At 60.3% G+C, this 14,264-nt stretch overlaps 3 protein-coding genes across 7 annotated transcripts in view; 1 reads left to right on the plus strand and 2 right to left on the minus strand.

The window, feature by feature from the left end:
• Positions 1–244, minus strand: part of GALNS (galactosamine (N-acetyl)-6-sulfatase) — a 25,519-nt gene extending 25,275 nt beyond the window's left edge. The window contains exon 1 of the mRNA XM_021702396.1: positions 67–244. Within this exon, the coding sequence (XP_021558071.1) occupies positions 67–183 (117 nt within the window). The 5' untranslated portion in view covers positions 184–244. The remainder of the gene's footprint in view (positions 1–66) is intronic.
• Positions 245–302: 58 nt separating this feature from the next.
• Positions 303–5,720, plus strand: TRAPPC2L (trafficking protein particle complex subunit 2L). 5 transcript variants are annotated; one of them, XM_044922026.1, is made up of 6 exons: positions 318–363; positions 1,759–1,931; positions 2,895–2,982; positions 3,122–3,201; positions 3,730–3,732; positions 4,093–5,720. In XM_044922026.1, the coding sequence occupies exons 1-6, from the start codon at positions 331–333 to the stop codon at positions 4,136–4,138; spliced, it is 423 nt and encodes a 140-aa protein (XP_044777961.1). In that variant the 5' UTR covers positions 318–330; the 3' UTR covers positions 4,139–5,720. The 5 variants fall into 5 exon arrangements, with proteins under 5 accessions (XP_021558041.1, XP_044777960.1, XP_021558049.1 ...); XM_021702382.1 differs by lacking the exon at positions 3,730–3,732 and adding an exon at positions 1,525–1,603 and having other exon boundaries at positions 320–363; positions 1,782–1,931; XM_021702366.1 differs by lacking the exon at positions 3,730–3,732 and having other exon boundaries at positions 303–363.
• Positions 4,656–10,977, minus strand: PABPN1L (PABPN1 like, cytoplasmic). Its single transcript, XM_021705081.1, is given in 8 exon segments — positions 4,656–4,781; positions 8,385–8,540; positions 9,034–9,098; positions 9,101–9,120; positions 9,259–9,365; positions 9,863–9,958; positions 10,291–10,395; positions 10,723–10,977. Coding segments are annotated over 8 exon segments (930 nt in total).
• Between the last annotated feature and the right edge of the window lie 3,287 nt (positions 10,978–14,264).

Below are 14,264 nucleotides of genomic sequence, written 5' to 3' on the forward strand. Positions count from 1 at the left end.
CCCCCCCTCCACGGCCCTCCTTCACCCAGGGCCCTCCCTGGGAGCCTGACCGGCGGCCGCACTCACGTCGTCCATGAGCAGGAGCAGGATGTTGGGGGGCTTCGGGGCGCCCACGGCCCCGAGCCCAGCGGCGCTCAGCACCAGCAGCAGCCGCCATCTCGTCACCGCGGCAACGGGCGCCATAGCAACGGCGCCGGGCGCCTCCAAGCCGGGCCAGCGACTGGAAGCGGCGGGCGCGCGGGCGACTTTTCCGCCGGGCGGCGGGGCGGGGCCGAGGCGGCCGCGTGACTGGCGGCGGGGTCACGTGACGCGGCCGACCGGGCCTCCAAGATGGCGGTGTGCGTGGCGGTGATCGCTAAGGAGGTGAGTACGCGGGCGGGACGGCGGGCTGCGGATCCCTGCCCAGCCCCCGCCTCGCTCCCGCCTCCCTCCCTGCCCCGAGGGCTCCGCAAGAACGGGCTCTGCCGCGCCGAGCTGGGGGCGCTGCGGGGGAGGCTCCGCGCGGGCCCGCGTCCCCAGCGGCGGGAGGGTCAGCCCCGGGCGAGCACAGGGCCCCGGACCCCCGCTTGCGTCCCCCGTCCGGCCGCCGCCCCGGCGGCTCTCGCTCCCGAGCCTGGCTGTCCCCTGGTGTACGTCCTGCTGCGCTGCGCTCTCCCGCCCGGCCGCCTCACCGCCCACTGCACGGCCCGCGGTCTCTCCACGCAGCAGCCCGGTGCTGTTTCCAAAACCTCGCTAGAGCGTGTCACGCCCCGGCCCCAGATCTCTGCAGGGGCTTCTCATGGCCTCACGGTGACGTCAGAACAACTTAGTCGCCTCATCCCGTTCCCCCCTGGCCAACCACTCCCACCACGCCAGCCTGGAGCTCCTCCGACAGGCTCTGCTTTCTCGCCTCTGGGCCTTTGCACTTGGAAGCCCACCGCCGCCTTCTCACGCTGGCCACCATAGATTTCATTTCCTCCAGAAAGCTGTTTCTGAATCCTAAGACTGAGCGCGGTTTCCCACTGCACGAAGCGTTGACTTCCTGTGTCTTCTATAAGACCGGGCTTATGAGGTGGTCCTTATGGAAGTTCTTCAAGGGATGCCTTCTGTCGTAGCACATGACATGTTATTTGTTTGTTGGGTTTGTGGACTGTCCTTCACCAGAGGTCAGCCCCATTAGCATAGGGACAGCATCGTGTTTATTCTATCTGTGCAGCACCAGGCACGGGACAGAATCAGTGAATTGTGGCATGTGGGAGCCCTATTAAGACCTTTTAACCCCTCGGCTTAGGATGGTAGGAATTAGCCATGCAGAGATGAAGGGTGGTTTGAGCTGAGCCTGGACAGGGTTTAGTGAGAGGGCACGTCAGTGCTTCTGCCAACGTGAAGAGAGTGCAGGAGGTACGTATAGGGAAACAGCTAGTATTTATGGGCTGGGAGGAGAGCACGTGCTAGGACTGGGCCCTGCACAGAAGCTGAGTGACTTTTCCAGCTGTCTGGGTTGTTGTCAGGCTGTGCTCAGACCCACTGTTTCTGCCCCCTTAGTGATGCTCCGTGCAGACAAGAGATAAACCTCAAGATTGACTGGGTTCCCCAAAGACACTGCCTGCAGCACTTTGGAGGAGTAAGCAATGGGTTTTAGAGAATGAGAGTGTGTGTCCCTGTGGCTAATTGGCTCTTGGCCAGTCCTCCGTTCTGAGTGCTCTGGGGCCTCATCCTCGAGGCCTGTGTGCCCAGGGTGGTTTCTCAGCATTTCAGTTCCGGCATCCTTTCTTGCAGAATTATCCTCTTTACATCCGCAGCATCCCCACCGAGAATGAGCTGAAGTTCCACTACATGGTGCATACATCCCTGGACGTGGTGGACGAGAAGATCTCTGCCATGGGGAAGGCCTTGGTGGACCAGAGGGAGCTCTACCTGGGCCTGCTGTACCCCACAGAGGACTACAAGGTGTATCCTTCACACCTGGCGGGGGGCCTGCCAGCTGGTGGTCTCTCTCCACAGGGTTTCACGTTTGGAGATCCCGCCTCCGGTTTCAAAGTGTACTGTAGGATCAGGTGACCTTGAAAGACCCAATGTCGCTTGGAAAGAAAGTGAGAGCTTTCAACCAAAGGGAATTAGGGCAGCTTGAGGCTAATTGAGATTTCACACCGTTTTTTACTTGGGAGGATAATGTGGGAAAAGCTGGGCATGAATTCCCTGGAGAAGTGTGGCAGTCTGCATCTGTCCCTCGTCTGGTTTGCAGAAGAACCAGGAACCTTCCTCCTTCATGCCTGTGAGGACAGCTTTCCAGGCTCTGTCTGCTGGGCCACCACCTCTGAGCAAGGACAGTTCTTCCATCACCAGGCCCAGCCCCCTAGGCCCCCGTCATAACTTGACCAGTCCCTTGGGACAAATGGCATGAAACCCATGGAGTGCAAAGATAGCCCCACGAGTAGTAATGTAGCTTGCCTTCCGTGACATCTGCCCGGAAGCCACTTTTCTGCCAGATAAAGTGGCCTTTCGTGGCATGGGTGCTTTAGGCAGGGTCTGCCTGATTCTTGGGCCTCCAGTTTTGCAGTTAGCACTGCTGGGCCAGGAAGTGATTGAGAACGAAGTTGAGGTGCCCCAGGGTCTGGGCAGGTGGGCCCCAAAGCTTAAGTCCGAACAAGGCTTGACTGCCTCCTGTAGATGCCAAAAGCTGCCCCAAGGAAGTGTGTGGTCCACCTAGTATGCCCGTGGGGTCCTCCCGGTATTGTGGGAGGTACCTGGGGTCCCTTCTGTGATGCAGGCTTGTCCTGTTTCTCCAAAGTGGCTTTGGAGCCAGGGTCTGTGCACAGGTGGCCCTCGGCTCACACACCCTCCATGGTGGTGCCGTGCCTTGTGGTGTCCTAGAGTCCCTGAGTTAAATGCATGTTCCCTAACCAGCTGTGCAGGTATGGCTACGTGACCAACTCCAAGGTGAAGTTTGTCATGGTGGTGGATTCCTCCAACACAGCGCTTCGGGACAACGAGATCCGCAGTGTAAGTACCGGGGTGTTTGCAGGCTGTGCCTGGGCCGGTGCGTTTTCTCTTTTTCACTTTGTTTTCAGATGCTCAGAAGTCAGAAATTTTGCAGCAGCCGTGTGTACCCATGAACTGACACCATTGGTTCTTGTCTCAGATGTTCCGGAAGCTGCACAATTCCTACACAGATGTGATGTGCAATCCCTTCTACAACCCCGGGGACCACATTCAGTCCAGGTGAGCTGACTGCTGTGCAGACCCTTCCTTGCTGAGAGCCGTTGTTCTCAACGTGCGGGAGGGAAGGTCTGTTTCAGCGAGGGGCATCGTTCCTCTAAGGAGTGAGTGATTCTGAAGCAGCAGAACCCTGTTTTCACAATAAACTCTTACGTGGATATCCAACATATAAAACAGACAGGAGAGGATTGGGGGGCAGGGCAGGGCATAGACCTTGCCCTCTCGGTTTCCCAGGTATGCCCAGTTAGTCCAAGAGCCCCCACAGAACCCAGTAAGGGCCCAGGCATGTGGCAGGACCTTCGTGAGAAAACGTCTTCCTGTTCCTGCCCCGTTTGTCTTGGTCATTGAACTTGAATAGTTAGGAAATTGGATTGTAGGTTTCTTCCACGTAGTCCTGCAATAGACACAGACGTGACATTGGGACATCACAACGATTGTATAAAGAAGCGTTTGCATGCACACATTCCACATCTGCTCTTGGGAATTCCCTACATGCCTACACGTGGTTCCCAAGGGGCTCCTTGTAGGCAGCAGGTGAGAGGATCCTGACCCGAGCCAGGCCCTTCCCATGGCGCCTTCCCTCAGCCATGATGCTGTGTCTCAGTTTATCCTGGGCCCCGGGTGAGAGAAGCAGGTGCTGGTACGGAGAATCCCATGTGCAGGACAGGGACGGCCCCCGCCCCTCCACCCCTCCCTGGAGATCCAGCTCCGGCAGGACTATGGGAACCGCATAGGGCGTGAGGGGGCACGAGACTTAGCTTCCCGCTGCCGGGGTGGCAGGACACTGGCCTCGCGGCCGAGTGTACCTGACTGGGGAGGGACTGTCCCGGTCCCGGGTCATGGGTGGTGCTGCAGAGCCCCAGCCGCTCCTCTGATGGCTGTCTCTGTCCGCAGGGCCTTCGACAGCATGGTGACGTCCATGATGATCCAGGTGTGCTGAGCGAGGTCGCTGCTGCCGTGCTGGAGGAGAGGCCCTGTGGGCATAACTGTACTGCCCAGAGGGAGATTCATGATCATTTGCCTATTCCCCAGCGCCACAGACGGGCTGCCTGGGGGCAAGGTCTCAGGCACGGTGCGTGCAGACTAAAGGTCCTCTGAGATTGCATTTGGCGTTTTCCTTGTGTCAGCAGAGAGTTTAACTGAAGAGTGTAGCGCGGGCCTCTCCAGGATGGCGCACTGCTCGGGGACCAGACAGAGCAGGGAGGCACGAAGGGACAGGGAGGGGAGGTGGGAGAGCCCACGGAGCTTCGGGCCCTAAAGATGCTGCAGTTGCAGGGGGAGCAGAGGGAGGTGCAGAGGGACTTGTGGGTGGGTCTCTGCTCCAGAGGCTGACCTGGCCAGAGCCAGATCTAGAGGGCCCTCCTTCCCCCCTCCCCATACAGCCCACACACCTCCCCCTGCACTGCAGGGAGGGGCCTTCATGTCTCCAGTCTTGCGCCTGGCCTCAGGAGCACCCCTTACAGCGCCAGGGAGCTTTGACTCGGCTCGTAGGTTGCCTCTGGCTTGCCGAGGATGGAGTGAGCAGTCCCAGAGGCCTCTTCCTCGGGGTGCACCTGGCAGTTCCTCACGGCCCGAGGGCCAGGCTGGGTTAGAGGAGTCCCCGCTCACTTGCTGCCCCCGCAGGCCCCCGAGCTGGCGGGGGGAGGGGTCACATGTGGGATGGAGCTGGCGTGATTGGATTTCTGCACTCTGCCTCCCCGGAGGCCTGCTCGGCCAAGTCCAGGTGACAGTGCCTTCTGGGATCAGCTGGCCCAGGCTCTAGTACCCTTTATCATTTGTTTGGCACACTGGCTTTGAGTCTCGGCCCCAAGACAGCTGCGAATCCCTCCCTCCCCTTTCCAGCACGCCAGAGAAGGCCTCTGACAGGAGGAGGGCAGCTTCGGGGCCCCTGGGCAACAGGGAAGGCTGCTGGCGCCAGGATGAGACTTGCACACCTCTGCACTGCCTTCCCTTCCCCTCTGAGGAACACGGGAGTCGTGTTCAAAATCAGAGAAGTAGAGGGAGAACTCAGTCAGGAGTGGGTACTAAACACAGGTCCCAGCACACCACCTCCCGCGGCAGGTGGAACACCTAGGGTGGGACTGAGAGGCACCGACCACCGGGCGCTGGTTCAGATGCCACCCACACACCTCCGGTTGAGCTTCGGTGGTAATTGTTCCTGCCTGAGTGGTGGCTGTGGGGGGGCCTGCAAGTTGCCAGCTTGCTGCTTTGCTAACAAAGGCCCAGTGTTACTGGCTACAGTTGACTAGACTCTCCGTAGCACACAAGGGTAGGTAGTTATGGCATGAAAGTGGATGGTGTTGGGAGAGACTTGCAGGAAAGATACTTTGAAGGGGGATTCAGCTAGCGGATGGAGTACCCTTCCCTCATCTTTTCCCTTCTGGATCTTGGATGTGATGGCTGGAGCTAAGGCAGCCCTCTTGAAAGCATGAGGAAAAGCTTTATCTCCTAAGGATGGGGAGCAGAAAGCTAGAAGGAAGATGGGTTTTGCTGACATAGGCCAGGACTTTTTATAGTCAGCATTTTGTAGAGGAAAATAAACTGCTGTCTTGTTGAAGCCACTGCTATTTGGGTTTTTCTGTAGGTGCAGACAGACCAGCCCTTAAACATGCTTTACACTCGGGAGTTTTCACACACATCGTTAGGTAGCATCCCCATTTTAAGCCTGAGAAAAGCAGGGCTCAGAAGTAATGTGCTGGCCCATGTGCTGCCAACGGAACTGTCCTGTGAGGGTTTCCCATCATCATTTAGCAGTTCTCTACCTTGAGGCCAGCCTCCTTGTGGGCCACCTGCCTGCCTGGACTCCACCCTAGAGCTGAGCCCCGTTAGGTGCCGCTCCCAGTCAGCTCCTAGCTGTTGTTCGGGTGACTGCTCCCTGTCCTTCCTTCTGCCCCTGACCAGACAGGGAGCCTGTATGTCTTGGCCTTCTCCAGGCACAGCCACGTAAGTCCACTCAGCAGCTCACCGCTTGGAGCCCTCGCCACCCAGGTGGCCGCCAAGTCAGGAGCGTTCTCCATCCTCCCTCTGTCTTGGTCGGCTTGGGCCTGAAATCCAGGGGTGAGGAGGGATTCCTAGGCCCGCTCTCTCTTCAGAGCAGCCACACAGAAGGGGTCAGGAAAACTCTTCTGAAAATGAAGCAGCTTGGGGGGGGGCAGGTGGAGACTGCCAGCATGCATGGTGAGCGCCTCAAGACGGAGGCAAATCCCCCCTCACCGCGGAGGGCGAGTAGCCCCTAGGTGCCGAGCAGGCAGGATCTGGTGTCACCCGTGCGGTGCCACATAAGCTTCAGCCCAGGGAACTGTGTCCAGGTGGCAAGCCTCGTCTGCACCCTCCTGACTGCACCTGGTCCAGGCCACGCCCGGCTCTGCCCTGACAGCCCCTCCTTCCTACCTTCTCACAGGATGTGCACGTGTGAGTGGGTGAGCGGGCAGGAGAGAACAAAGAAATGTCCTCCCAGTTCCGGAGGCCAGAGTCAGGAATCAAGGGGTCCGTAGGGCCAGTTCCTTCGGGAGGTTCTGAGGGAGGATCTGGTCCGTGCCTGTCCAGCTTCTGATGGCCGCCAGCAGTTCCTTGGCTTACAGACACAACACTACAATCTCTGCCTCTTTCTTCGCATCCTCTCTGTGGGTCTGTGTCTCATTGGATTTAGGGCCCACCCAGATGATCCAGGATGATCCTGACCTTTTCTCAAATAAGGTCACGTTCGCAGGTTCTGGAAATTAGGGTGTGGACATTTTTTTAGGGGGGCATCGTTTGCCCCACTCAAGGGCAGACTTGACCCCAGATCACGGGGAGTGAGAAGCTGGCCTAAGAGGACGCCAGAGACAAATGCGGGTGGAGAGCCAAGGGGTGGCGGTTCCCCCACCCCACCTTTGGACTCCCTGTGGATTGCAGCCCTAGCAGCTCTGTTCCTGGCATGAAGAATTGGTAGGTAGGCTAACAAGGCGAGTGGCTTTGGAACAGCCCAGCGAGGGTTCCTTGGCAGCTAGTTAGGTCCAGAGCAAAGGGAGTTTTCCTTCCCCAGCCCTGCAGTGCGAAGGAGCACATACTGCAATTCAGGGACGAAGTGGGGCGTGTCTGCGGCAGAGGGGCCGCAGTCGGAGTGCCCAGCGTGGGGAACTTCTGACAAGGGCCAGGCCTGGGCCAGGAGCCCAAGATGCGTGCCCTCCCACAGTGCCTCACACTGTGTCCCTCACTGTGGGGGACAGCACAGACCCGGAGGCCTGCTGTCACGTGCTTTTAAAAACTACTGAAATTTAGGGCGCCTGGGTGGCTCAGTTGGTTAAGCGACTGCCTTCCGCTCAGGTCATGATCCTGGAGTTCCGGGATCGAGTCCCGCATCGGGCTCCTTGCTCGGCGGGGGGTCTGCTTCTCCCTCTGACCCTCTTCCCTCTTGTGCTCTCTCTTCATTCTCTCTCTCAAATAAATAAATAAAATCTTAAAAAAAAAAAAACTACTGAAATTTAATTTATGCTTTACCATTAAGACACATTTCTACTTTTCTTTAAAAAGACTTGGAGAGGGGCGCCTGGGTGGCTCAGTCGTTAAGCGTCTGCCTTCGGCTCAGGTCATGATCCCAGGGTCCTGGGATCGAGCCCCGCATCGGGCTCCCTGCTCGGCGGGAAGCCTGCTTCTCCCTCTCCCACTCCCCCTGCTTGTGTTCCCTCTCTCGCTGTGTCTCTCTCTGTCAAATAAATAAATAAAATCTTTAATAAATAAATAAATAAATAAATAAATAAAAAGACTTGGAGAGCCCCAAGCTGACTCAGCGCTAGTTGCCTGAAGCTTTGCTCAGTAGCCTTCCAAAGCCCGGAGTGGCACAGGACCCACCTGCACCCCCGTGGTGTCCGGTTTCATGCAAGACTTATGGCTCCGACTGGGGGCGCTGCGCAGTTATTCCCGCCGAGAGCACAGCTGTTTACTCCTGACCCACCCCGGCCCCACTCTCAAAATCCCATTCTCCCTTCAATACGGCGAACACTACAGAGAGAACCTTCCACGGCCCCGGCGTAGAGAAAAGGGGGACGTGAGCGCAGGCCCCGCCCCGGCCCCGCCCACCAGTTCCGCCCCCGCTGTCTGAAGCAGGCCCCGCCCCCGCCTCGGGGTTCCCCCGCCCCCGGGTTCACCCCGGCCCCGCCCACCGGTTCCGCCCCCGCGTTCTGGAGCAGGCCCCGCCCCCCGCCCACCGGTTCCGCCCACCGGTTCCGCCCTCGTGGTCTGAAGCGGGCCGCGCCCCGGAGACTGCTGTGGGGGAAGGGTCCTCCTCTGGCGCCTTAATGTCCTTCCAAGCCCCCGCGGTCCGTGGAGCTGATCCCTGGCAAGTTGGTCCTTTTGGGCAGCACCTGGGCCGAAGGCTGAGTCCCTCTGAGACACTTGTTCTCCTCCCCGCCTCCCCAGCGCAGCCTTAATCGAGCGCAGGGCAGAGCCCAGGGCTAAAGCTGCCTCCAGGAAGCCTTCTTGGGTTTCTCCGCTGGAGGCTCACAGGCAGGTGTGAAGCGGTTACACCCCGCAGCTCCTGGGCGTGGAGCTCTGGGGCATCAGACAGACCCTAACTTGTTCCCAGCCCCCTCAAAATTCCCACTCAGACCTGAACTGTCCAGCCACAGACATGGTCAGGTGATGTGCCCCTGTGGACCCAGCATCCCCTAAGTGTCCAGCTGGGGAAGAGAGCCGCGCCATGCAGTGGAGACCCGCTGGGCCCTGAGGCAGCCACCCCTCCACCCGCGGATGTGCCCAGAGACACTGGGGGAGTGGAGAAGGGTCGTGGCCTCTCCCTATGCCTGCGTTTCCTGGTCCCCCAGGGATTCATGGGTTAACGTGGTTTAGGGAACACACCTTGAGGACTTGGCCTCGGAAGATGCTCTCATCCAGCTCCACTGCAGCCTGGGCTGAGCTCTTGGCGCAAACTCCATGTAGGCATAGCTGGGGCAGGCGGGCAGGGCGGGGGAGGGCCACACCGGGATGCCTGGGCTCCACAGTACCCCAGGGCGCCTGGCCCCTCTGGAGCGGCCCTCCCTGAGCCCCCCACCCCCCGCTCCCTGTTGCCTGGCTGGCACTGACCCCTTGGGGTGTCCGGAGAACTCGTCACACGGGACGGTGACCTGGTGGCCCTCCCCGCAGGGGTTGAAGTGGGATTCCAGATGCTCCACTGTGCGCCCGCAGTCCACCTGCCACAGGTACGCCCCTGGTGGTGGGGGGCCTCCCGCAGAGGCCTCGCTCTCCCGGGGGCTCCCACAGCATGTTTTCTCGGTAGAGAGGTTGATTAGACCCCGGGGTGGAGTTAGTAGCCGTTGCCTTGGTCCCCCACCCCTGCTGGGGGTGGACTGCAGACAGAGACGTCCACCCTCCATGTGTGAGATGACCCCCTAAGTTCATCTGGCCTGTCCAGACAACAGGTGGCTTTTTACAGTGGGATTTGTGGCCAGGGTGATGGGCCAACGGGAGATTCCCGTGGCAATGCTGAATCCTAGCTCCCGTCGGGAAACCAGAATGCCTGAGGACACGGGGCCCATGCTCCCTGCTGGGGCGGCGCACCCCCCAGTCAGGTCCTGTCCTCTGGCTTCTCCCCTCCTGAGCCTTTGTCCCTTTCTTTAATCCTCAAAGCCAGGAGGAGATGGCCTACCCTGGGTGCCCACTGCCCCATCTTGCCCCCTCCCGGACTCACATTGCCCACATAGACGGATCTGTGGTCCGACTCCACCTTCTCCACGGGGGTCCCGGGGCAGGGGCAACCTACCGAGAGGGGGGCCCCAGGACGGGTCTCACCGCAGGTTGGGGGGCTCCCGGCAGCTGCTAAGGGCAGGCACCTCACAACAATAAATTGTGGCTTATTCCTCACTCCTTGGGGAAGAGGGTCACCCCCAGGGACTGTTCTGGAAGGGCTTACTGCACACCTGCCCCGGCCAGGCTCGACGCATGGAGACCCCAGACTCTCCCTGTGGGCCGGCCCTGTACCTGCAGCAGCTGCAGCCCACCCAGATGTACCGACAGGGAAGGGGGGCTCGGAGCCGTGTGCCCAAGGACTCGTGGCCCACCCACCAGGGAAGGGGTTGGCCTGGCCTGCTGGCTCCTACCTGCCCCGGGGCTCAGTACGGCGCCTGCGCTCTCCTCCTCCGCGGCTTGGCCCTGCGCCCTTGGCGTCTCCGGCCCTTAGGCCTGCTCCATGGGCCACAGCTTCAGTTTGATGGCCTCCAGCTTCTGCCAGCATGACCCCAAGTGGAGCCCAGAGGCAGGACGGCCCCTAGGCTCCTCTTGAGGGAGGGCAGAGTGGAACAGGCATGAGCCTGTCTGTCTTCAGGGTCACTGGCTCCAGGGGGACATGCTGGAGGGAGCAGGAAGGCCGTGTGGACTGGGGCCCTGCCATCCTCCCCAGCCTTGCAGGGTTGGGCATACCCACAACCCTCTTCCATGCCAGGGACAGTGGCCTGGAAAAGGGTCAGGGCTGCAGCCATCGGTCCCCCTGAACCCATGCACAAGTTTCTGAGGTCCCTGGCTGGCCTCCGCTGGGCTCCACGCGGGTGTTACCTAGTCAGGCACCCGGTACTTAGCCAGGTCCTCCCCCTCCAAGAGAGACAGGAGGAAGCCTGCATCTTCATCTTTCTGGTCTTCCTCTGCTTTCCCTGGCTCCTCTTACTTCCTGTCCCCAACCCCTGGCCCCAGAGGGGGCTTCTCGGCCCTGCTCCAGGCCCCCCAGCCCTGGGCCTCAGGGTCTGGGGAAACGCTTTGCAGCCAGGCCTCGGTAGGGGGTGGGAAGAGAGTGTGGCTGAGGAACGGCCACATGCCACATCGGTGGATGGGGGGATGGGGGAAAGGCAGCCTCCCTTGCTCACCTTCACAGCAGCACCTGCCCTCCCCCAGGGTTTTAAGCTCCTCCCCAGGCCAGGTGCTCCCTCGAGAGTCCGCGGGGCTGACTTCCAGCCCCAGCTTCTGGGTCCTGCACCTTCTTCCTCCCGCAGGACCCTTGAGGTGCAGAGAGGACTGGCGCGGAGGCAGGGCCGGGCAGGGTCTCCTCCTGCATGAGCTCCACCATGCTCACCACGACACCTGCTCAGGGTCACACCTCCAGTGGCAGGCCACGGGTAGGATGACATGGGCAGAAGTGAATTCCCCAAGTGTGCACAAGCGGGAAGGATGGCACGTGGGGTGAGGACAGCCCTCCTGGAGGAGACGGCGTTGGGGCTGCCCTAGAGGGACTGGTCAGGCAGGCTGGGGCAAGGACGGTGTGGGTGGAGGGACCAGTGTGAGCAAAGGCCTGGCGGGGTGAGGGCAGGGCATGTGCCACAGGAGGTCAGAGGCCCGTGGTCTGGGCAGGGTAGGGCCCCGTCCCTGCTCTTGACACCCCCATCCATTGCCCGTGGACACTCCTCTCCCCCTCCCTTGTTCTGGACCAGGGCAGGTGGGAGCCGGAGTCCTGCCCTGACTACAGGTCACAAACGTACAATCAGGTGCAGATCTGTGATGGACACTTGTAAAGTCTCTGGCTTCCAGGCCAGCCTGGGCCCCTCACTTCTCGCCCCTGGAGGGCGGCCGTGGGCCTGTGTCCCCATGTGCCCTGGCCTCCATCTGTCTTCGCTGGAGCGGCTGCTCTGGCTGGCCTCAGTCTGGCTCAGCCTCGGGGGAGCTCCTGCTCCGTGTTTACGGGGGCCCCCTCTGGGCATGTCTGCCCACCCCGGCCCAGAGCCCCCCACTCCAGGCCATAGCTGGTAGGTCCACACTGGGCCCGTGGGGGTCTCTTCCCTGGGGACTTGGGAAGGGGGGAGATGCATCTTACACGGAGCCGGCCTGTGGGAGCGCCTGCCAAGGCTGCTCTACCCTTGGGCCCAGGCCCTCTTCCCAGGTCTCCAGGCTCTGCTCTCTCACCACCCGGTGGAATCTCTTGGCCCCTAGCGGCTGCCTGGCCTCCTCAAGCACCTCGCTCCTTGCCGGCCACACCCCCTCGCTCCCGAGTCCACACAGGCACATGCACTGCACCGCTGTTTCCAGGAAGCCTCCCTGATTGCTCCTCCTTCCGCCAGGACTCCCCCTCGGTCTCCCCTGGCAGGTCACAGTGCCTCAAGGGCAGCATGCATGTCTGCACTGAGCACAGGGCCTCGGCCCCAGGCTGTCTACGTGAGGATGAAGTACAGCCATCTCTCCTGTAACACGAGGCCGTCAGGTCCCCTGCCTCCTGGGGGTCGGAGGCCCCATGGAGGGCCTCTGGCCTGGGCCCTTCCCTCCACTTCCACGTGGGAGGCAGAACACCACGGTGGCTGTGTCCAAGCCAAGAGCCAGCTGGACTCAGGCCGGGCCCCCCCCCCCTGCCGCCAGCCTCCGTCTGAGCTCAGATCTCTGCAATGGAAAAACGCTGTCAGCCTGCTCTCTGCTGGGGCTCCTGCCAGCCGCCTGGCGTGGGGACAGACTTGCCCCCATGCTGGCCTTTCCAATGACGCCTTTCAAATACATCATGTTCCAAGCCGGAGCCCAAGTATTATTAACACCCCTTCCTCCCAGGGGCTGCCAGCACACCACGAATGCCAAGTTCTGGGCATTCGAATCTGGCTAGGACCTGCCCTGGGAGCCAGGACACCCTGGCTGCGACACCCTGGCTCCTTGGGGTCAAGGTGTCCCTTTCCTCACTGTCTTCTTTTAGGGTCTTGTGGAACATGCCCGGCACAGCCACAAGCCATGGGTGTCAGCTGGGGCCCAAGGTCGTCCAGATCACCTTGAGGACCCAGCTTTTGAAAGTTCACTCATGTGGCAAGAGCATAGGAGGCTATGGGTGAACTGCGCCAGGGGGTCCATTCCCATTCACACCCCAACTTGCGTCACCCGTTTGTTCACCACCCCCATGGGGCAGGGCCTTGTCTCTTGCTTGGCACCGAGAAAGCGCCCCCCCATCAGACACGGCTTCCCCGCGGTCACCGGAACCAAGGAGAGGCACAGCCCCGTGATGGCAAACGTTGGCTTTATTACACGACACAGATAACGGACGTGACCTGAATCATGACGTCTTACAGCACCCAGGTCAAACAAAGCACATCAGGGGACACACAACGGGGACGGCATGCCATGGGTTCCAGAGCGCTGAGGAAAGCCCGTCACAGGAAAATGAACCAACACTCGCTCCAACTCCTTTTGAGGAGTTTAAAAAAAAAAAAAAAGAAGAGGAAAAATCCATCCAATCCCCATGAGCCTGTTCCCAGGGCCTGACACCCTGGAGGCCAGCCTGGCTGGGCCCCCTCGTCCCTGTGGACAGCAAGGGTGTCCACTGCTTCTGTTCTAATATTTAAAAAACAGGCTCCAGTTTGAGTCCCGACGTATCACAAGGGGTCTTTGGGGTGGCACTCCAGCAGCCAGCTGAATTGAAACAAAAGGAATAGAAAGCATGCAAAATGGAGTTTTCCAGAACTGTGGGGGACCAGATAGGTGCTGTCGCAGATGCTGGGCTCCCCAGGCCTTATGTACCCCCAATCTAGCTCCTTGTGTTCTGTTTTCTCCTCCAATCCTGCTAGCAGGACCATCGTCTGGGGAACTTGCGCCCAGTCCCATTTTGGAAAATATCCCGTGTGGCATGGGAGCCTGGGGCTAGGAAGTGCGGGGCCTCTAGTGTCCCAGAGATCTGCCCCCTTCTCCCCCCGCCCACGCCATCAACCAAATTCAGCTTGGGCAGGGTCTGTTCCTATAGCTCTCCAGAGCCCTAAAGGGCTAATTTCCAGAGTCTGGTAGCCCAGGATGGAGGATGGGAGTGGGAAGGAGGCAGAGCGAGCCATGCATACCCGGGGAGAAGAGCTCCAGGAGCACTGGCATCTTTCTTCCCCTCCCCCTCCTTTCCTGAGGACACCTCCTCCGGGCAGTGACCCTTGGAGACAAGGACAGGACACCCACAATGTTGGGATCTTGCCAGGGAATGTGCTCACCCTGACTGGTGGCTCTGGTCACAGGGCCCCTGAGCAGGTGTGTGGGCCATCTCCCAATGAGTGCTCCTGGCCCATGGCCACCACACTTGCCAGGCTGGCCCAGACTGGCCAAAGCTGTTGCTAGGACATTGGTCCAGTCTACTCACAACGCCCGCAGCAGAGCTTTATCTG

Source organism: Neomonachus schauinslandi, chromosome 16 (genome assembly GCF_002201575.2).
Source record: "Neomonachus schauinslandi chromosome 16, ASM220157v2, whole genome shotgun sequence".
Lineage (NCBI taxonomy): Eukaryota > Metazoa > Chordata > Mammalia > Carnivora > Phocidae > Neomonachus > Neomonachus schauinslandi.

Excerpts from the sequence above, each read along its gene's own strand:
- TRAPPC2L (XM_044922025.1), top strand. The coding sequence starts at position 331 with ATGGCGGTGTGCGTGGCGGTGATCGCTAAGGAG. Across the intron at positions 364-1,758 it reads TGGCGGTGATCGCTAAGGAG|AATTATCCTCTTTACATCCG; the intron begins GTGAGTACGCGG and ends CCTTTCTTGCAG. Across the intron at positions 2,983-3,121 it reads GGGACAACGAGATCCGCAGT|ATGTTCCGGAAGCTGCACAA; the intron begins GTAAGTACCGGG and ends TTCTTGTCTCAG.